At 47.2% G+C, this 21,635-nt stretch overlaps 1 protein-coding gene across 5 annotated transcripts in view; it reads left to right on the top strand.

Moving 5' to 3' along the window:
* Positions 1–401: 401 nt before the first annotated feature.
* The window catches only part of SHMT1 (serine hydroxymethyltransferase 1), a 28,569-nt gene continuing 7,335 nt past the window's right edge, over positions 402–21,635 (top strand). Inside the window, exons 1-5 of one of the 5 annotated variants that reach the window (XM_019980835.2) lie at positions 13,936–14,070; positions 18,156–18,287; positions 19,214–19,282; positions 19,865–19,979; positions 20,874–21,019. In XM_019980835.2, coding sequence (XP_019836394.1) covers positions 19,884–19,979; positions 20,874–21,019 — 242 coding nt within the window. In that variant the 5' untranslated portion in view covers positions 13,936–14,070; positions 18,156–18,287; positions 19,214–19,282; positions 19,865–19,883. Of the gene's footprint in view, positions 490–13,930; positions 14,071–15,514; positions 15,587–18,155; positions 18,288–19,213; positions 19,283–19,864; positions 19,980–20,873; positions 21,020–21,635 lie in introns of those variants that run through there. The other 4 variants (XM_019980836.2, XM_019980837.2, XM_070773176.1 and 1 more) reach the window with 4 other exon arrangements.

Below are 21,635 nucleotides of genomic sequence, written 5' to 3' on the forward strand. Positions count from 1 at the left end.
AGTTTTCATCCACAACTGTCTGTTGTATAGTATTAAAGTCAGGAAATTAATGTTGATACAATGTATGTATAATTTTGTGCCATTGTATCACATGTATAGATTCATATGTGGTTGTCTTCCTTATAATGGTTTTACTTTCCATGGTCCTAAGACACTGAATAGGAAAATTCCGAAAATGAATAATTCATAAGCTTTAAATCACACACCATTGTGAGCAGCATGGTGGAATCTCTCGCCGTTTTGCCTGGGACGTGAATCACGCCTTTGTCCTGTGTCAGCTATCAGACCAGCTGCCGCAGTGTCACAGACCTTGTGCTCAAGTGACCCTTTTTTTCCTTAATAACTGCCCCCAAAGTGTGAGAGTAGTGATGCTGCAACTCAGATCTGCCAGAGAGACACCGTACAGCGCTTCCTTTAAGTGAAAAGGTGAAAGTTCTCAACTTGATACGGAAAGAAAGAAGTCATATGCTGAGGTTGCTAAGATCTACGGTAAGAAAGACTCCTTTTTTTCAAAATTGAGGTATAGTTGATGTACAATATAAGTTTCAGAAGTATAACATAGTGATTCACAGTTTTTAAAGGTTATATTCTGCTTAGTCATTATAAAATATTGGTCATTTTCCTTGCACTGTACAATATATCCTTGTAGCTTATTTATTTTATATGTAGTAGTTTTGAACCTGTTAATCTCCTACCCATATCTTGCCCCTCCCCTTTTCCCTCTCCCCACTGGTAACCACTAATTTGTTCTCTGCATCTGTGAGTCTGTTTTAGTTACTGTTGTTATCGTCACTAGTTTTATTTTTTATTTTTTTTAATTTAATTTTATTTTTAAACTTTACAATATTGTATTGGTTTTGCCAAATATTGAAATGAATCCACCACAGGTATACATGTGTTCCCCATCCTGAACCCTCCACCCTCCTCCCTCCCCATACCATCCCTCTGGGTCGTCCCAGTGCACCAGCCGCAAGCATCCAGTATCGTGCATTGAACCTGGACTGGCAACTCGTTCCATACATGATATTATACATGTTTCAATGTCATTCTCCCAGATCTTCCCACCCTCTCCCTCTCCCACAGAGTCCATAAGACTGTTCTATACATCAGTGTCTCTTTTGCTGTCTTGTATACAGGGTTATTGTTACCATCTTTCTAAATTCCATATATATGCGTTAGTATACTGCATTGGTGTTTTTCTTTCTGGCTTACTTCACTCTGTATAATAGGCTCCAGTTTCATCCACCTCATTAGAACTGATTCAAATGTATTCTTTTTAATGGCTGAGTAATACTCCATGTGTATATGTACCATAGCTTTCTTATCCACTCATCTGCTGATGGACATCTAGGTTGCTTCCATGTCCTGGCTATTATAAACAGTGCTGCGATGAACATTGGGGTACACGTGTCTCTTTCCCTTCTGGTTTCCTCCGTGTGTATGCCCAACAGTGGGATTGCTGGATCATAAGGCAGTTCTATTTCCAGTTTTTTAAGGAATCTCCACACTGTTCTCCATAGTGGCTGTACTAGTTTGCATTCCCACCAACAGTGTAAGAGGGTTCCCTTTTCTCCACACCCTCTCCAGCATTTATTGCTTGTAGACTTTTGGATTGCAGCCATTCTGACTGGCTAGTTTTATTTTTTAAAGCCCACGTAATTGATATCATACAATGTTTGTCTTTGTCTAACTTAATTCACTTTTCATGATACTCTCCAAGTCCATTCATGTTATTGCAAATGGCAAATTTTCATTCTTTTTGTGGCCTAGTGATATTCCACTGTGTATGTATACATCTTCATCCATTCCTCTGTCAGTGGGCATTTAGGTTGTTGGAGATTTTATTACTTTCCTGCTATTGACTTCTATTTTGGTTTCATTGTGATCAGAGAACACACTCTGATTTCATTTCTTTTAAATTTCTTGAAGTTTGTTTTACGGCCCAGGATGTGGTCCACCTTGGTATTTGTTCGCCATCACCTGAAAGCACGTGTAATCTCCTGTTCTGTTGTTAGGTGGCGCGTCCTATAAATGTCAGTTGGATCGAGCCGGCTGAGGGTGGCTTTGGGTTCTTCAGTATCATCTCTGGTTTCTGCCTGAGGCTTGTTTCAAACTTTTGCTAGAGGAGAGTAGATTAACTTCCATCTGGGGGTAGTTTGGATTTACTACTCAGGTATGCTGGCTCCAGGGTGTCCACCCCATGCCCCCTGCCATCACTGGGGAAGATCCTCGGGCTGCTCAGAGTTTGAACATCTTTCCTTGTTAACTCTGGGGATTTGTCAGCTCACAATTCCCTGGCTGTTCTACCTCTTTGAAGAGTTTTTCTCTGTACATGCAAGTCACATACTTGGCAAACTCAAAGGAATTCCACACACAAAGCAATGCCTCATTCTCCCCAGCCCTGACTTCCACCCTCTCCACCCGCCAAGGCCACCAGCCTCTGTGCCATCCCCTCATCAAGGATCGTCTCCACACACCCAACCAGGGCAGACCCCACTTTTCCCGGAGTGTCCAAACCCCCAACCCCTGATTGTTCAGTGTCTGCAAGGAGCTCTTTGATAGGTTTTGCCCAGTTCCTAGTTGTTTATCAAGGAAGGTTAAGTGTGATCTTTTCTACCGTATCATGCTTGGAGGAGGAAGTCTGTTTCATATTTTTAACATTCTGAGAATAATGCTTTTGCATGGCCACACAGGGAAGTGATGACAGTGGAGTTTTAAGTTCCTTTTTGTTTTAAGTGTTGCTAAATAGGGAGAAATAAAAAGTTACAGAGGCAGCCTGATGTCTAGGAGGAAACAGTGGGTGGAACTCCAGCATCCTGCCTGCTCTTCTGTCCTGCCTACCTCCCTTCCACCTCCTTTTGTCCAGAGAAATCAGTCCTGTGAGTCTGATGTGACCCTCCTTGGGGCAGGCTTCCTTACCCACCACAGGCAGGGTTAGTGGGTCTCTTTGCCAGCCCCTCTCCCACCTTGCACACCTCCCCCACCCTAGAGTTTCTCCCTCCTTCTCCTCCAACACCTGTGACACTTCACTCAGATGGTCAACACCACCTGGGAGTAGAGGAGCTGGTCTGGGAGAATGTGTAGGAGAATGAAGATCATAGATCATATCTGGAGAGCCCACAGCCTGGAGGAAAGCAGAGGAAGAGAGGAGTCCAAGGTGGACGTGGTGAAAAATCAGAGAGCTCGAACATCTTACTCAAGGCCACACGGCACATTGACCTTGCATGCTTCGATGTGCCTTTGCAGCAAAATCAAAGGCGTCCACTCTCACTGAGCTGTGTGGCCTCTCCTAATTGGCTAGCATCCACTCTGAGTAAGACGTCCTCCCCTGGAAGGTAGTATTTTGATCTACTTACATATGTGTACTCTTGTCACCTAATGTGGGCTGAGACTCTGGGTCCTTGTTCCACTATAGCATCAGGAAGAGCCAGCAGATTAGGCAGAGAGAATAAAGGTCGTAATTCTTGAGTTTCAAGTCATTTGGGAACTTCCTCACAGTGCAAATGGTTTGAGAGAAAAGGGTTTAGTGGCAGAGAGGAGGCCTTGGGGTTACAAAGGCCTCCTCTCCTTGTGATTTAGAGTAGGGAATACACTGGTGAGCCAGATGATTTTCCATTCCACCGAGCCTCTAAAACAAGAGGACTTTCTCTGGGAAGAGGACTTTCTCTGGGCTGGAGAAAGAAGCAGTCTGGAGGGGAACAGACGGGCACACCAGGCTCCTGCGAAGGGTTCTGCCCCCCTCGGAGCTGTGGGGCAGGCCGTGTGGGCAGTGGGTAAATGGAGACCCCAGATAGCTTTGGATGGCCTCGGAGCAGGGAGAGGCAAGACCCAGGGATCTGAGTCTACCCACACAGCCACAGGGGCACCGAGGGGGTGGGCACAGGGGAGAGGGCACAGGGCATCACACAGCCCAAGAGGTAGGAGGGTACACAGCGTGATACACAGAGTAGTCCTTAGGGATCAAGGCCATGAATGCACTGTGGATGCCAATAATGTGTGTAGAAGCAGACACAGGCCCCTGGCCTAGTCCGTGCTGGGCACCATGTGACCCTTGAACACCGATGAAGCAGCAGTAGTGGACAAGGCTGTGGTTGACTGAGTTCCTGGAACTGCATGGCTTTCCTCTACTTGAATGCCACAGAGTGGGAGCATTCACGGCATTACATGGCTGTCTGGATTTGTCCACGCAAAAGCAAAGAGGTGTTGGGAGTCTGGGTGCAGAAGAATCCTAAAGAAAACATCCTTTAGGTCTAGCTCTGGAAATCAGTTTACAGTTTCTGGAACTTAGTCAATATGGTGTTGTTATTGTTGTTGTTGTTCAGTTGCTAAGTTGCATCCAACTCTTTTTGACTCCATGCGGTGCAGCACACCAGGCTTTGCTGTCCTTCACTATCTTCCAGAGTTTGCCCAAATTCATATCCATTGCGTTGGTGATGCTTCAGTATCAGTCCTTCCAATAAATATTTAGGGTTGATTTCCTTCAGGACAAGTGTGGCTAAGTGAAAGCCGCTCAGTTGTGTCCAACTCTTTGCAACCCCATGGACTATACAGTCCATGGAATTCTCTAGGCCAGAATACTGGAGTGGGTAGCCTTTCTCTTCTCCAGGGAATCTTTCCAACCCAGGGCTTGAACCCAGGTCTCCCACAGTGCAGGCGGATTCTTCACCAGCTGAGCCACCAGGGGAGTTCCCCAAGGGGACTATCAGGTGAACTGGGACTACTGCCCCATTCAGTTCAGTTCAGCTCAGTCGCTCAGTCGTGTCTGACTCTGCGACCCCATGAATTGCAGCACGCCAGGCCTCCCTGTCCATCACCAACTCCCGGAGTTCACTCAGACTCACGTCCATCGAGTCAGTGATGCCATCCAGCCATCTCATCCTCTGTCGTCCCCTTCTCCTCCTGCTCCCAATCCCTCCCAGCATCAGAGTCTTTTCCAATGAGTCAACTCTTCGCATGAGGTGGCCAAAGTACTGGAGTTTCAGCTTTAGCATCATTCGTTCCAAAGAATGCCCAGGGCTGATCTCCTTCAGAATGGACTGGTTGGATCTCCTGCCCTTAAAACCAAGCTGGACTCTGTGGGGCTCCCAGGTATGGAGGTCTTTGTGTCCCCCATTTCTTTTAGGTAAGACTTCAGCCTCCCTGACCTTCCTGGAGTTCCAAAAGGCAGATTGGAACAGCTGCTAATTCAGGGAAGAGCAGCCAAGAAACAATCTAAGGCAAGATTAAAGGAACTTGAGAAGCTCATCAAGATTGGGAGACCCCCGGTCTTGTCTGGCCCCACCTTTGGCCCACTGCTATAAACCCTCATCCAGTTCTCTGAAGTAGAGGCACACAGGCTTTTTGAGGAGAAGTGTGGTGTGCTTCCCTTTGCCTGGCAAGGCAATAAAGCTGTCCTTTTTTACTTCATCCAAAACTCTGTCTCTGGGATTTGTTTCAGCGCTAGCATACAGAGAAGTTGGGCTTTCAGTAACATCCTCAGGACTTAAACAAACCTGTATTCTCCACTGTTTTTTATAAGCAGAATTGTTGCCGGCAAGGGGACTCCTTCCAGGGCCGAAGAGTGGGCTTTTGTTTAACACAAATGAATTGTCCAAATGGCAGGGTCGTAGCCCATATTTGAAGAACTTGGTTTAAGAACTTTGACAAAATTCAACATCCATTTATGATAAAAACTCTCCAGAAAGCAGGAATAGAAGGAACATACCTCAACATAATAAAAGCTATATATGACAAACCCACAGCAAACATTATCCTCAATGGTGAAAAATTGAAAGCATTTCCTCTAAAGTCAGGAACAAGACAAGGGTGCCGACTTTCAGCATTACTATTCAACATAGTTTTGGAAGTTTTGGCCACAGCAATCAGAGCAGAAAAAGAAATAAAAGGAATCCAAATTGGAAAAGAAGTAAAACTCTCACTATTTGCAGATGACATGATCCTCTACATAGAAAACCCTAAAGACTCCACCAGAAAATTACTAGAAATAATCAATGACTATAGTAAAGTTGCAGGATATAAAATCAACACACAGAAATCCCTTGCATTCCTATACACTAATAATGAGAAAACAGAAAGAGAAATTAAGGAAACAATTCCATTCACCATTGCAACGGAAAGAATAAAATACTTAGGAATATATCTACCTAAAGAAACTAAAGACCTATATAAAAAAAAAAAAAAGTTTAAATAAAAACTAAAAGAAATTGAAAAAAAAAAAAGAAGACACAAATTACCAATTTCAGGAATGTGTGAGAGATCATCTCTACGTTTATGACATAACAATTAGATATTAAAAGGATAATAGAATATTATTAACAATTTTATTCCAATAAATCCTACAGCAGAGATGAAACATAAAAATCTCTTGAAAGATACAAAAAAATAATAATAATAATAAATTAAAACAAATTTAAAAAACAATTTAAAAATGTAAAAAAAAAAAAAAAAGAAGAAGAAGTTGGATACCTTGTTGGGCCTCAGGTATCAGAGTCTCTTGCATGGGTAATCAGCATTGGGTTTAACAGGCTCTGAACTGGGAGCAAATTAGTAGCTTTCCCAGGGACTTCAGCATCCCAGACAGTGGGGCCCACTTGAGAAATAATGTGGGCTGGAATGGAGACCTCCTCTGGTTGGGACTAAGGCAGGTTACCATGGCTGAGTGCCTTCTCTGTGAGGGTCTCCAGAGTGGAGTATCATTTGAAATAGAATGGTCCCTTCCCAGCAAGCAGCTTCATTCCTTCTGGAGCTATTAGTAATTGTCCTCCGCTCTTCCCCAGTAGCCTACTGGACACCTTCCAACATGGAGGGCTCATCTTTCGGTGTCACATCATTCTGTCTTTTTATACAGTTTATGGGGTTCTCACGGCAAGAATACTAGAGTGGTTTGCCATTCCCTCCTCCAGTGGGCCATGGTTTGTCAGAACTCTCCACTATGACCCATCCGTCTTGGACGGCCCTGCATGGCATGGCTCATACCTTCATTGAGTTATGCAAGCCCCTTTGCTACAATAAGGCAGTGATCCATGAGGTGGGGGTGGCACTCAGGCATGAGAAGAAACTGATGTGCAGAGGTAAAATTCCTAACAAGCAGCTGCATGGGGTGGGGAAGAGGGGATTCTGAATCACTTGGTTCTGAATCTCATTCCTGAGAATTAGACTGGATTGTCCAGGGAAACCAGTCAGCACAGAGCAGCCTGCCCCCATACCTAATAGAAAATAATCTTCCTACCTGCCACATCAAGGGCTGCTGCAGCTCCTCTGGAGAATGACCAGGTGTCCTCTGGGAGCCAGGGAAGGTCCTGGGCCCTGTCAGTCTTCTGGAGCCCTGAGTCCCCTTCGGGACTGAGGGCAGTCCTGCTTCCAGTGATCCTCCTGTTTATATTTTGGACAGGTGGCCCTCTTCCCCGCGAGTAACATTCATCCTTCCGGTAGCCTTCCTGGCTGCACTTCACACACATCCCTTCTCCACAGGGCAGGGCTCCAATCCGGGCTTCCTGGACCCTGTCCTTCCCATGAGTTTTCACAAGGAAAGGTAGCCCTGAGGTGGTGCAGGCATGGGAGCTGCAGTTTATTTTTCTCCCTGATAGCCCACCAGGACTTCCCTGGTGGCTCAGACAGTAAAGAATCTGCCTGCAACACAGGAGACCTGAGTTCGATCCCTGGGTCTGGAAGATCCTCTGGAGAACGGAATGGCTACCCACTCAGTATTCTTGCCTGGAGAATTCCATGGACAGAGAAGCCTGATGGGCTACAGTCCATGGGGTCACAAAGAGTCAGACACACTTTTACTCTTCACTGATAGCCCAAAATGTAAGAAAGGAGTGTGCTGCCAAGGACTTTAGTGGGTGGGGCTCTTCAAGGGATTGTCACAGAGATAAGTCCTATAGGCAGTTTATTGGCCTGACCCCAGAGTTCCAAAGAATAGCAAGGAGAAATAAGAAAGCCTTCCTAAGTGATCAGTGCAAAGAAATAGAGGAAAACAATAGAGTGGGAAAGACTAGAGATCTCTTCAAGAAAATTAGAGATACCAGGGAACATTTCATGCAAAGATGGACACAATAAAGGACAGAAATGGTATGGACCTAACAGAAGCAGAAGATATTAAGAAGAGGTGGCAAGAATACACAGAAGAACTATACAAAAAAGATCTTAATGATCCAGATAATCACAATGGTGTGATCATTCACCTAGAGCCAGACATCCTGGAGTGTGAAGTCAAGTGGGCCTTAGGAAGCATCACTACTAATAAAGCTAGTGGAGGTGATGGAATTCCAGCTAAACTATTTCAAATCCTAAAAGATGATGCTGTGAAAGTGCTGCACTCAATATGCCAGCAAATTTGGAAAACTCAGCAGTGGTCACAGGACTGGAAAGGTCAGTTTTCATTCCGTCCCAAAGAAAGGCAATGCCAAAGAATGTTCAAACTACCATATAATTGCACTCATCTCACACGCTAGCAAAATAATGCTCAAAATTCTCCAAGCTAGGCTTCAACAGTACTTGAACAGAGAACTTCCAGATGTTCAAGCTGAATTTAGAAAAGGCAGCAGAACAAGAGATCAAATTGCCAATATCTGTTGGATCATTGAAAAAGCAAGAGAATTCCAGAAAAACATCTACTTTTGCTTCATTAACTACGCCAAAACCTTTCACTGTGTGGATCACAATAAACTGGAAAATTCTTCAAGAGATGAGAATACCAGACTACCTTACCTGTCTCCTGAGAAATCTGTATGCGGGTCAAGAAGCAACAGTTAGAACTGGACATGGAACAACGGACTGGTTCCAAATTGGGAAAGGAGTACATCAAGGCTGTATATTGTCACCTTCCTTATTTAACTTATATTCAGAGTACATCATGTGAAATGCTGGACTGGATGAAGCTCAAGGTGGAATCAGGATTGCAGGGAGAAATATCAATAACCTCAGATATGCAGATAACACCACCCTTATGGCAGAAAGCAAAGAGGAATTAAAGAGCCTCTTGACGAAAGTGAAAGAAGAGAATGAAAAAGCTAGCTTAAAACTCAACATTCAAAAAACTAAGATCATGGCATCTGGTTCCATCACTTCATGGCAGATAGATGGGAAACAATGGAAACAGTGACAGACTTTATTTTCTTGGGCTCTAAAATCACTGTGGATGGTGACTACAGCCATGAAATTAAAAGACGTTTGCTCCTTGGAAGAAAAGCTATGACAAACCTAGATATTATATTAAAAAGCAAAGACATTATTTTACCGAAAAAGGTCTGTATAGTCGAGGCTATGGTTTTTTTGGTAGTCATGTATGTGAAAGTTGGACCATAAAGACACTGATGAGCACTGAAAAGTTGATGCTTTTGAACTGTGGAGTTGAAGAAGACTTTTGAGAGTCCTTTGGATAATGAGGAGATCAAAACAGTCAGTCCTAAAGGAAATCAGTCTGAAATATTCATTGGAAGGACTGATGCTGAAGCTGAAACTCCAATACTTTGGCCACCTGATGCCAAGAACTGACTCATTGGAAAAGACCCTGATGCTGGGAGAAATTGAAAGCAGGAGGAGAAAGGGACTACAGAGGATGAGATGGTTAAATGGCATCACTGACTCTATGGACATGAGTTTGAGCAAGCTCTGGGAGCTGGTGATGGACAGGGAAGTGCTGTCCAGGACTGGTGTGCTGCAGTCCATGGTGTTGCAAAAAGTCGGACATGACTGAGTGACTGAACAAACTGATCAGGTTAGGGGATCAAGGCTGAAGAGGTGTCTAATTAAGCAGGGAAAACTGGGCTTGTAGCCATCAGACCATGAGAAAAGGTTTGTCTTGCAAAGACAACAGCGAGGGCCCTGTAAGCACCCAAAATCAGTTTGGTGAGCCTGAGGAGACCTCTGGGGTTAGTCAAGGGGAGGAACAAGAGCCAGAAAAAGTGACTAGAGTCCCAAGTCCTAAACCCTTCAGGGAGAGAGGAGGAGACCCAGGCCCTGTGTCACTAAGCAGATTACCTTCATTTTCGGAGAAAGGAAAAGATAAACAAAGAGACTTCCCTGGTGGCTCAGATGGTAAAGTGTCTGCCTACAATGCGGGAGACCCAGGTTCTATCCCTGGGTCGAGAAGATCCCCTGAAGAAGGAAATGGCAACCCACTCCAATACTCTTGCCTGGAGAATCCCATGGATGAAGGAGCCTGGTGGGCTACAGTCCATGGGGTCCAAAAGAGTTGGACACGACTGAGCAACTTCACTTTCATTTTTCTAACAAACAGAGCTGCAGGGTAGAGCAGAAGCCAGAAAGTGGTAACAAGACAAAGTCAAAGTCCTCCTTGGGAGGTTGTCCTTGTGCTATTGAGGATGGGCACTTCTTTACATGAGCAGGACAGAGGTAACCCCCACCCGCTGGGAAAGCTGGCAGGGAGGTGCAAGGACCAGTAGACAGGCTAAGAAACCAGCAGGGGATGAGAGAAGGAGGGTATGAGAGAAATCCAGGGCAAAGAGAGAAGGTGCCCATCCAGGATGCTTCCTCAGCCAGAGATTCACAGGCCCCCTGAGGAGGGTGCTTGATTACTTCCTCTGCTCAGGTGTTGATAAAGTCTGAGACCCTCACATGTAACCAGGGGTGCAATGAGGCTGTGAGCCCTGAGAGGCACTCAGAGAGGGCTGGGCCACAGATGTAGTGGGAGACTCCCATGGTCTCCTTATTTGGGCCCCCGATGAAGTTCTGACTTTCTGGAACTGGGCCAAGACTAAGAACGAGGAGGGAGGGGGAATCAGACTTGAGGACCCACGAGGGGAAACTAACCCAGTCAGGTTGCCAGTTGCCACAGTCTTAATTTGGAAGTCCAAGTGGTGGACTCTGTGGATCTTCTCAGGTCCAAAGAAATGGAGTAATGGGGAGAATGACAAACATGAAGAGAAAAGCCTTGGGCTTGGTGGGCTCCTTTGGGGCCAGAGAGCTGGTCTCCACTAGATCTCCCAGGCAGCATTAGCTGCCACCTAAGGGCTACTCAAATCTTCAGGACTAAGTCCCAGCCGTCCTCTGCAGTGGGCAGCCACAGCCTAGTAGATGGGTCCACTTTATGCCCTTTGATGTCCCTTTTGTGGTTGCCACAAAAGATGTTGCAGGAGAAGGGTGGGGAGGAGTGAACAAGGTCTCTAGCGAGTCACCAAGTGAGGGTCCTTGGCTTCACACAGGAAAGAATTTAAGAGTAAAGTGGTTGGAGAAGGGGCAGGGATTTCTAGGAACTGGGCCACTGCCCACTTTTTGCCCTTTTAGGGTCAGCCTCAAAACTGTTATGCTGCCTGTGTGTGTGTCATTTAGATGCTAACGCATTACATTGAGCACAGACTGAGGCTCAGAGTCTGCTGGAAGTCGACTCTTCCACTGTCTTGGGCCTGATTGGTTCCAATCAGCTTTTGTTGTCGGAGAAGGCAATGGCACCCCACTCCAGTACTCTTGCCTGGAAAATCCTACGGATGGACGAGCCTGGTGGGCTGCAGTCCATGGGGTCGCGAAGAGTCAGACATGACTGAGCGACTTCCCTTTAACTTTTCATTTTCACGCATTGGAGAAGGAAATGGCAACCCACTCCAGTGTTCTTGCCTGGAGAATCCCAGGGACGGGGGAGCCTGGTGGGCTGCTGTCTATGGGGTCGCACAGAGTCAGACACGACTGAAGCGAGTTAGCAGCAGCAGCAGCAGCTTTTGTTGTATCCTCAAAGTCTGTTGTTGTTGTTCAGTTGCTAAGTCATGTCCGACTCTGTGACCCAATGAACTGCTTTAATGGTTGTGCCTTCTCCTTCCTACCTGTCTCAAGAGGAATAACAACCTTGTCCTATCTTTATCACAGGAAGTAGTTCTGCATCTTAAAAGGAGGTTCTTACCCAGTGACAGACACTTGGAGATATGGCTGCTGGATCCTTCACATTTCTGTTTCAAAGTGATGGCTCCCAGGTTCTTGACAAAGACATTCCTGGGTCATAAACTTGACAAAAGGCCTATCTAATCTTCAAAAGGATTTATATATGTTTAAAAGAGATGTTGTTAATATCTATCTATAGCATCATTGGCTCAATGGACATGAATTTGAGCAGACTCTGGAGGATAGTGAAGAGCAGGGGATCCTGGTATGCGGCAGTCCATGGGGTCACAAAGAGCTGGACATGACTTAGAGACTGAATAGCAACAACAGACATTACCAAACCAAGCCTGCATCTGTTCACCTGATGCACAGCAAAGTCAACCTACTGGCACCAAGTGGTACTGAAGGAAAATACAGCGTTTGCTGCAGGACCAAGTTTACTGCAGCTCATGTGCAAAAGACTCAACTCCCCAGTGGCTTTTGGGAAGGCTTTCAAAGACAACATTAGGGGTGAGGGTTCAAGGGTATGTGATCAGCTCGTGATCATTCTTCTTAGTTGGTGGTGGTAACAGGGTGGCGTTTTGGGAATCTCGGTTATCAATTTTTTGGCTTTAACCAGTGTAGGGTCTACATGTTGGTGGTCAGTGTGCTGTTAACTTCTTCCACCTTGTGGGGGGTTTCAGTATCTGCACAACAGCTCGAGGATATGGCTCAGGATTTTATATAGAGCCCTTGAAAAGGAACTGAAGGTTCTTGACTTTCTTATGGATCCTTACTGTCTCACTGTCTTTCCCTGGACTTTTCTGAATCAATTTTGAATCCATTCACTGGCACATTTTAGCCACATTTGTTACAATATGTTGGAAATTGCTTGACATTGTAAGAGGTAAAGTGTTGAGGGTACACTGAGTACTGAAAAATCCAGAGCTGTTAAAGAAAAAAATATTCAATGACACAGTAAGACAGATCTTATTCGGTGGTGGTGGTGGGGGGTGTCGGGGTGCATGATTTCAATTGGTGTAGGGACCACTGGCATGGAACCTTGCAGTTTGGGAGAGAGGTTATGCTCAACTCTGAATACAGCAAGGGCAGTGGGAATTTATATAGCAAGGAGCAGGATGAGGTGGGTGGATGGAAAATTATTAAGGGAAACATCAGGGGAAAGGGAATTCTGGCCGAGCTGACTGGGCCTGGGTGGTCAGACATCACCAAGGCTGGTAGAATATGAGGAATCAAATCAGATATGGAGAAGTGGGGGCGGGCTGTTCTGTTTAAACTGACTTAGCAGGATTCTTGCTGAAATCTGACAACACAGAGACAAAAAGGAAAGTCCAAAAGTCAGCCTTCCTTCAGTTAGAGAATCTTCGTCAGCTTGTTCCCTATATTGTGCAGGCCCTTGGTTTTATTATTCTTAACAATGGTTTAATGTTAAAATGTTAACATATTAACAAACTCCAGGAGATAGTGAAGGACAGGGAAGCCTGCCAGGCCTGCTGCAGTTCAAGAGGTGGCAGAAAGTCGGACGTGACTTGGCGACTGAATAACAACAACGGTTTTTATTTATTGAGCCCTTGCTGTGTGTCAGACACAAAGTCCAGTGTTTTAGATACATCTACAAAACCTCTCCACAGCCCTGTCAGGAAGATATAGTTATCTCCAACTCAAAGATGAGAATATGAAACTCAAAAAGCGAAGTGACTGGTCTAGGGTTCCATATGTGCAGACTAATAGTGTTGGAGTTGGAACCCCCCTTTGTCCTATTTAAATGTCCACTGTGGTAACCTGTAAGTAGGACAATGCAAAAGACAGATATAAGCAACAGAATTCACCTCTAAACCTTTTGTCTTCCGGGAAACCCCCAGCCCCTGGCCTGCAGCCCCAGAGGATGGCACCATGACCCCTGGCCCAGGTGAGCAAAGACACACTGCGCTGTACTGGGCGAGGCCCGACCCCGCGGTAGCCAATAGCGCGGGCTCCTTTGGGGGCGGAGCTCTCCCGTTTCCGCGTCCTGATTGGGCTACTCGGGGGCTCTCCAGGATGCGCGCTCTGATTGGGTGTCTCTGGGGCGGGGCCGGGGCGGGGCGGGGCGGGGCGCGCCAGATTTGGGAGCGGGTCTTGAGCGTGGATCACGTGGAGCTAGCGCGCGGGTCCCAACTCAGGTGGTGTTGGCAGCAGCCGGGAGCTTGGTGTTTCTGGCTGTGCTTCTTCCCCCGCGGCTCCGAGAAGCGGGATCGGGTGAGTGTGGAGCGCCTTGCTGGCGCCTGGGGTAAGGGGCCGGGGAGCGCGGCCCCAGGTCAAGACCCGTGCGGTTGGGTTGACCGCACCTCGAAGGCTCGGTGCAGGTGCCGGCGGCCGCCTTCCTTGTGGAACTCTAGATTTCAGTGCAGCGCGTCACCTCGTCCCAGTATCTTGCCGGCGCTGCTGTATCCAGGTGCTTCCTGTAGCCGATTTTGCAGACGGGGAAGGGGAGGCTCAAAGAGGGGGCCCGACGAAGCCCACGCGGTCCCACTGCACTTGCGGCCGCCCTGGGGTGGTGGTGGGCGAGCCTGGCCTCCCCACCCCCCACCCCTCACCCCGGCCTAGGAGACAAGCGCTGCCCTGTGGGGTTCACGGCCCAGGGCCCTGAGCGTCGAGGTCCAGGAAGTTAAGCGACCTTTGATCAACTGAGGCAAGCACAAACGCGATTAGAGCTGGCAGACTGGAAACACCAGTTCACGTTCTTATGGGCTCATAATCTTTTTACTTGCAGGAACGGGCAGTGGACGTGGGCGATTATGGTTTTGTTTAGCACAGAGTCAGGGAAAAGAGTTCAGATTCCTTCTGTCACTATTATATGCCACCTAGCTTCTGAGCCTGTTTGCTCCTTTGTAAAGTAGGGCACACACACAGACAATAATTTCCTCAGGACCAACAAGGGGCTGATCCCATTGTGTGACAAAGACCCAGGAAAGATCTGGGGGTATGGGAAGGATGGTAACCCTGGGAAGTGAATTCACTTACTCGGATTGTTTCCCTGGGCTTGAGGTGATGATCATGGACAGTGTCACAGGTAAGTGACATTTCTCCAACAGAAACACCAACAGCATGACACAGTGACAGCTGCAGTAGGTTGTGTTTCCCGGGGTGCTTAGAGGTAGTAAAGATGGCCCTAAGGTACCCAAGTCTCTTTAATAATAATAGTAGCTGCTCTCTCTCTCTCTCTTTTTAAATCTCTTGACCACACCACATGGCATGTGGGATCTTAGTTCCCCAACGAGGGATGGAACTCATGGCCCCTGCAGTGGAAGCATGGAGTCTTAACCACTGGACCACTGGTGATGTCCTGTAGCTGCTGATTGTTGAGTAGTCACTCTGCCTGGTCCTGTCTGAATGCTCTGTGTTGTATACCTCATTTAACTCCAACCAGCTCAGGACTGTTGTCATCCCTGTGTCATGCACAAGGAGACTGAGAAACAGGTGTCTGCAGCACATTAGGAAGTGGAGAGCGGGACTCAAACTCTGCAGGCTGGCTCTGCAGTGAGTTCAGCACAGCTCCCTTGGATGTGGCCTTCACTGATGGGAAGTGGGGCATGGCGGGGGTCCGACCCATGGAATGTCCACTGCTCTCACGAAATGAACCTTGATCTTCTCCAGTCGGGTTTCTCTTGTTGTTAGTTTCAGACAGGTATTTCTCAAACAGGTACACTGGGAAACAACATGAGACCTAGGTCCTTGAGCACAGTTTGAAACCTGTGAGCTCTATTCTGCCAAGGTGAGGATCTTATCTCATCCCTGCACTGGACTTTAGGCCCTCGAATCTCATCTCCTCGTCTCTGTTGTGTTCCTTATTTCTGATCCTTGACAACTGAAACCTCTTCCCATTTTCGGGCCTTTGGACTGGTGTTTGCTCTTGCCCCACGTCTCATAAGCTTGGCTCCTTTCCACTGTTCCGATCTCAGCTCAGGCGCTTTCCATGGCAGGTCTAAACAAGCCCTCTGACTGTTTATTGCCCTCTAACAGTCATCACCAGAGAAAGCGATGGCACCCCACTCCAGTACTCTTGCCTGGAAAATCCCATGGATGGAGGAGCCTGGTGGGCTACAGTCCATGGGATCGCTACGAGTCGGACACGACTGAAGTGACTTAGCAGCAGCAGCAACAGTCATCACTCCCTGATGTTATCTCTTGTGAACTTATTTACTTTTTTATATCCTGCTTCTCATAATGGCAGGGCCTCTGTCTTGTTGACCTCTGTATTCTGAGGTCCTAACTCAGTGCCTGGGACACAGGTGTCACTTAATAAATATTTGTTAAAGGAACGAATGAATCCATTGTAGGTTAATGATAGTGAAGTAAAGCTCCTAAATATCAAAAGCTTATTTCTCATTAAATGTAGAATTACTATATGACCTGGAAATTCCACTTCTGGGTATAACCCAAAAAAACTGACAGTAGGGACTGGATATTTGTGCGCCTGTGTTCACTGCAGCGTTCCTTGCAATAGCCAGGAGGTGGGAGCAGCCCAGGCATCAAATGGATGGGTGGATGGATAAACAAGCAGTCTCTCTGAACAGTGGACTATTATCCAGCCTTTAAAAGGAAGGAAACTGACACCTGCGCCACACAGTTGAACTTTGGTGCCATTGTGCTGTGTGAAATAAGCCAGCTACAAAAGGACAAATATTGTGTGACCTCATTTACAGGAGGTCCCTGAAATAGTCAAATTCACAGAGATAGAAACTAGCATAGTTGCTACCCTATGCTGGAAGGGAAGAGAATGGAGCATGCTTAATGGGGACACAGTTTTAGTTTAGGAAGGTGGAAGCATTCTGAAGATGGTGGTGGTGGAGCTGCATGACAGTGTGGATGTTTTTAATGTCACTGAGCTGTGCACTTCTGTCACAGTTCAAAAAAAAGTGAGAAAAGTGCAAGGTGTCCTGTTTCTCAGTCAACATCCAGACCTGAAGGATAGATGCTCAGTGTATCTTCCGGTCTTCCCTCTGATGTAAAAGAGGACAGTCTCGGGATCTTTGTCTCACTTGTTTGCCAGCTGTCAGGGTTCTCTGCCTTTCTTGCTGTAATTTAGAATGCTGCAAGATATACATTATACTGTAATAGATATTACAGATTTAACTGAAACAAAACAAAGAATCCTGAAGTTATTGTTTTAATAAAGAATTCAGACCTCTTTGACTTTTGGTTTTTTTAAAAAAGAACTTTAAAAAGAACTCAACTTGGGTGGATTTAATAAGAATGTGAACTGAGCACTCCATTTGGGGGTGGGGGTGACTTGACCTGAGTGATAACAGGATGCAGGGTGAGAAACACCCCCAGAGAGTGGCAGCAGGAGCAAGGGGGCCCTGCTAGCCTTGGAGGGGGGCCAACCACACAGACAGCCCTCACCCAGGGGTTGAGAAGGAACTGGGACTCCCAAGTTTGCATCTTAGATGAGAGGAGGGTTTGTTGGCACTTCCTGGGTGGTCCAGTGGTTAAAACGCTATGCTCCCATGCAGGGGTACGGGTTTGATCCCAAAAGATCCCACATGCTTTGCGATGCAGCCATAAAAGAAAGAGTTTGCTATGAGGGCAAAGCAGTCGGCTTTGCCACCCTGCGGGTGGCGATCCTAACAGATGCTGAGACCACAGGTGGAGGTGGAGTGGAGTGGATCTGAGTGCCTCTAGGAGCTGATGCAGATGTAACTTTCCTGGAAGAAGGGGGAGAAAGCATTCCAAAGGGACTTTAGTTACTTATTTGGTGGTTGAGAAATACTTGCTCTGTATTGCTTGAATCCTTTTTAACATTGAGCAGTTGGAATTTCAAAGAAACTTTTCTCTTTAAAAAGACTGTAGGACGAGTGTACCCATTTGGTCTCTGGTTTTCTGTGGGTTTGCCACCACCTGCTGAGGGCACATGGGAAGCAGCCATTGAGTTCAGAGGAGCCATTGGCCAGGTGTCCAGACCACCTCGTCTCCCTGCACCTCCGGGGGGGGGGCGATGTGGCGGAGGCCCTGGCACCGGGGTTGGGGCCACTTCTGCCTTAGACGCATTTGTGGCCTAAGTCCTGCACTCACTGCTGGTTTTGCGGGAGTGGCCGTGTTTCTGATCCTGTTGTGCTCATGTTAAAATAATGGCTGCTTCAAAAACCCCAGTTTGGGATTTCCTGGTTAAAGCTTCCTGCTGGTAGATATTTGCTTCCCCAGAGATTAAGGAGGATACTGTGACTGGGGACTGTGTGGCTGGTTTATTTAGTGAGTATATGTGTCTAGCAAGTGATACTGCATGTGCGCCTTGTGCAGGAGAAACATGCTCTTCCTGCTGTGTCTGCTCTTGACTCTCCTAGCTGCTGTTGATGGCACCTGTGACACCAGATGACCGGGCAGCTTTCCCTCACCCAGCAGTTCTGCCCCACCAGCTTGTGTCGCTCATTTCAGCTCAGTTCTAACGTGAGCCAGAGTGAGCACAGACCCTGCAGGTTAGTCCCACCAGACAGCCGCCCCTCATCACTTCAGATGCCAGTCACAAGTATCAGGTCCCCAAGGGACCCACAGCTTCTGTCCAGCTTGACTCCCAGGACCCTCCTTGGACTCGAACATGTTCTAGAAGAGGTGTCAGAACCCAGGCAGACACTAACTTACGTTCACCATTTCATTAAAGGATATGACAAAGGACACAGACAAGCAGTCAGAGGAAGAGAGAAATGTTCAGGGTGAGGGCTGGGAGGGTTCCTATGGAGTTGGGGTGCACCACCCAGAAGCTCCCTGAACCCTGTGAGGGGGTCATTAACTCCATTTCCAGCCCCTTTCCCTCTCTGGAGGAATTGAGGGGGCTGAAAATGCTTCTCATCATGGCCTGGTCTTTCTGGGACCAGCCCCAACTTGGGAGCCTCCCACCCCGAGTTGCATCATTGGAACAAGAGATGTTCCTGTCACTAGGAAATCGCAGAGACCTGTGTGTGTGTGTAATTATTTATATTCTCACAGTGCTCTCAGGAGACTGCGTCTGATGGGCTCCTTCTCAGCCTGGTGTCCTCTCCTCTAGTCACCACCCTCCAAGCTGACCTGCCACCAGCGCTTGTCCTTGTGGGCCTGGTTATCTGTCTGCATTTAGTGTGCTTGCTGTTTCCTGTTCACCTTCCCCCAGGAAGCCCCGTGAAGTTTCAGTCTGTTTGGGTCCCACTGTGTTCCCAGTCCCGACCTGTGGCTGCTGAGGGGAAGGGCCTCACTAAGTAACTGTTAAGGGAGTGAATTTGAAATGAAAGCTTATCTAATTAGTAGAAAGTACTGAAAAGTTGCCAACCATCAATTAAAGGAGGTCAGTTCCTGTAAACATTTACGCTGTCCCTTTAGCTGAAATAGCACTGAGCTCAGACTCTTGTTCTTTGTGGGCACGTATGTGAAGACACAAGCCTGCTGTACTGTGATGATGCCGAGTCCAGGTGTGTACCTCTGCCCGTGGACCTTACCAGAGGTAAGGGTCAACCCAGAGCATGCACTTTACTTGCAGCCCCAGCCACGGGACACCAGGTGGTGGAGCCTGTGTGGGGTTTGAGACTCTCCTCCAAGGCCAGTGGGCTGTGCAGCCCTCCACTAAGATACTTTTCTGAGTCTCATTTTCATTACTTGAGAAATAGAAAAAGTAATGCATAAGTCAGCAATTCACTTGTTCATTTGGCAAATATTACTCTCATATGGCTGTGCTGGGTACTGTGGGAAATTTTTTTACAAAGTAACCATCAGCCCTTGCCTTCAGGAAGCTGGCTCAGTTGGGGAGCTAAGCCACAACCAGGAGAAGTTCAGGTAGGAAGAGAGGGTGCTGGACTCCCCGAGGCTGGAGCAGCCTCAAGGCAAGGAGGGCGGGTCTCCTGAGGAGCCAGTGACCTGCAGGGATCCACAGGTGGTCCCACACGGTGGATCTGCAGCAGAGTCCTCATGCTCTCCAGGCGGTTCTGGGACAAGGCCCACACGTGTGTCAGTCCTTCAGCAACTTGGGAACTGACAGGTGGCGATGAGCTGTGACTGAGTTTAATTTTCGAAGTTTTTCCATTTTTAGGTGCCTCTGAACCAGCACAATGGCAGCTCCAGTCAACAAGGCACCCAGAGATGCCAATTTGTGGTCCTTGCACGAGAAGATGCTGGCACAGCCCCTGAAGGACAATGATGTCGAGGTGAGGCTGTGGGTGTTCTCGCAAGTTCTGCTGTTGGAGGTCCTTGTTCAGGCCTCTGATTCTTACCAGAAATTAGCTGTGTTTGGGACAGCCTTGTGGTTTGGACACAGGACAGGTTTATAGACAGTGGCTACAAAGTGGCTGAAAGTCCCTTGAGGGTGCATTTAGATCTGAGTTTCTGTGAAGAGCAGTGTGCTGGCTGCTGCTGAGGAAAGGGGAAGGGGTGGGCTCACTGAGACTTGACCCTCTTCTTACAGTTCAGAGGAGCATTTCTAGAAGCATCTTTTATTTATGTATTTTCACAACAGCTTTACACATGAGATAAGTGAATGCACTTAACATACAAGTTGCCCATTTAAAGTACACAGTTCAGTGGTTTTTAGTGTATTCATGATTGCTTTTAGAACATTTTAATCCCCCCAAAAGAAACCTCAAACCCATTAGCAACTGCCCGCCTCCATCCCCCAGATTCCCAACCCTCAGCAACCACTGGTCTGTTTTCTGTCTCTGTGGATTCATCTAGGTATCTGTTATTTTAAGGCAAGGAATAAGGAACAAAGTTCAGGAGGGAAACTTGGTGAAATCTAGGGATGAAAATAACAAGGTGGCGCAGAATTTTAAAATTCCGTGGGATGCATGTTTTAAGGATCATCTTCTCTTCCATTGTTTTGTTCTCCTTAATTCACTTTCTATTAATTCCTTCCAGGTGCTAAAAGCTTTGAGGAGGATTTCCTTTGTTCCTCAGGTGCTGTGGGAGTCATCTTAGTCTGGTTACACTTGGCTTCTGAGGGCAAAATCTGAAAGTATAAGCGTCTCTTCTCTTTGCTCAGTTACTGCTCGGATCAGAGCAGATGTTAAACTGCAGTGTCCCCTTTCCTGTTTTCTTCTTGTCAGGTTTACAACATCATTAAGAAGGAGAGTAACCGGCAGAGGGTTGGACTGGAGCTGATCGCCTCCGAGAACTTTGCCAGCCGGGCTGTTCTGGAGGCCCTAGGCTCTTGCCTGAACAACAAGTACTCTGAGGGGTACCCAGGCCAGAGGTATGTGAGTATCATCCAGGCCTGCCTCCCAGGAAGAGAGTGGACATTTCAGAAAACAGCCAGGTTCTCAATGGCAGGGCCTCCTGTCCCCTCCTCTCTTAACAATTCCTAGCGGGTGGTGGCACCCATGTTCTGGGGGCAAGATACTTGGGCTCACTTGCACAGTCCCCCTGGGCCTTTCTAGAATAACAACCAGGCCCGAAGGAGCAGCTGCTGGCTGCGGCTGAGGCTCCAGAGGAAGGTTGTGTAAGCAGGGACCCCAAGGTGAGACTGACCTTCCACACTGGAAACTGGGTTAGTGTTTTAAATGCTGGGTTTACCTACCAGAGATTTCGGTCAGCTTCTCTTCCTGAGAACCAGGAGAAGTCATATTCATTTGTGTTTCTTACGGTTGTCATCAGGCAGAGATGGTGATGACAAAATTTAACACGTGGTTTTTGCAAAATTGCACACTTGTGTCCCAGAGGACATGGAAAAGGGAGGGTCACCTGCCATTCTACACTGATTAGACAGTCATAATTTTTGGACCCCCACACCCTCCCCCTGGAAGGGGGTTGTAGGGTCACATGCCCTCCTGAACCTTGTCCTGTTCACAAATTGAGTCCTTCACAATAAA

The sequence above is a fragment of the Bos indicus genome, chromosome 19 (genome assembly GCF_029378745.1).
Source record: "Bos indicus isolate NIAB-ARS_2022 breed Sahiwal x Tharparkar chromosome 19, NIAB-ARS_B.indTharparkar_mat_pri_1.0, whole genome shotgun sequence".
Taxonomy (NCBI): Eukaryota; Metazoa; Chordata; class Mammalia; order Artiodactyla; family Bovidae; genus Bos; species Bos indicus.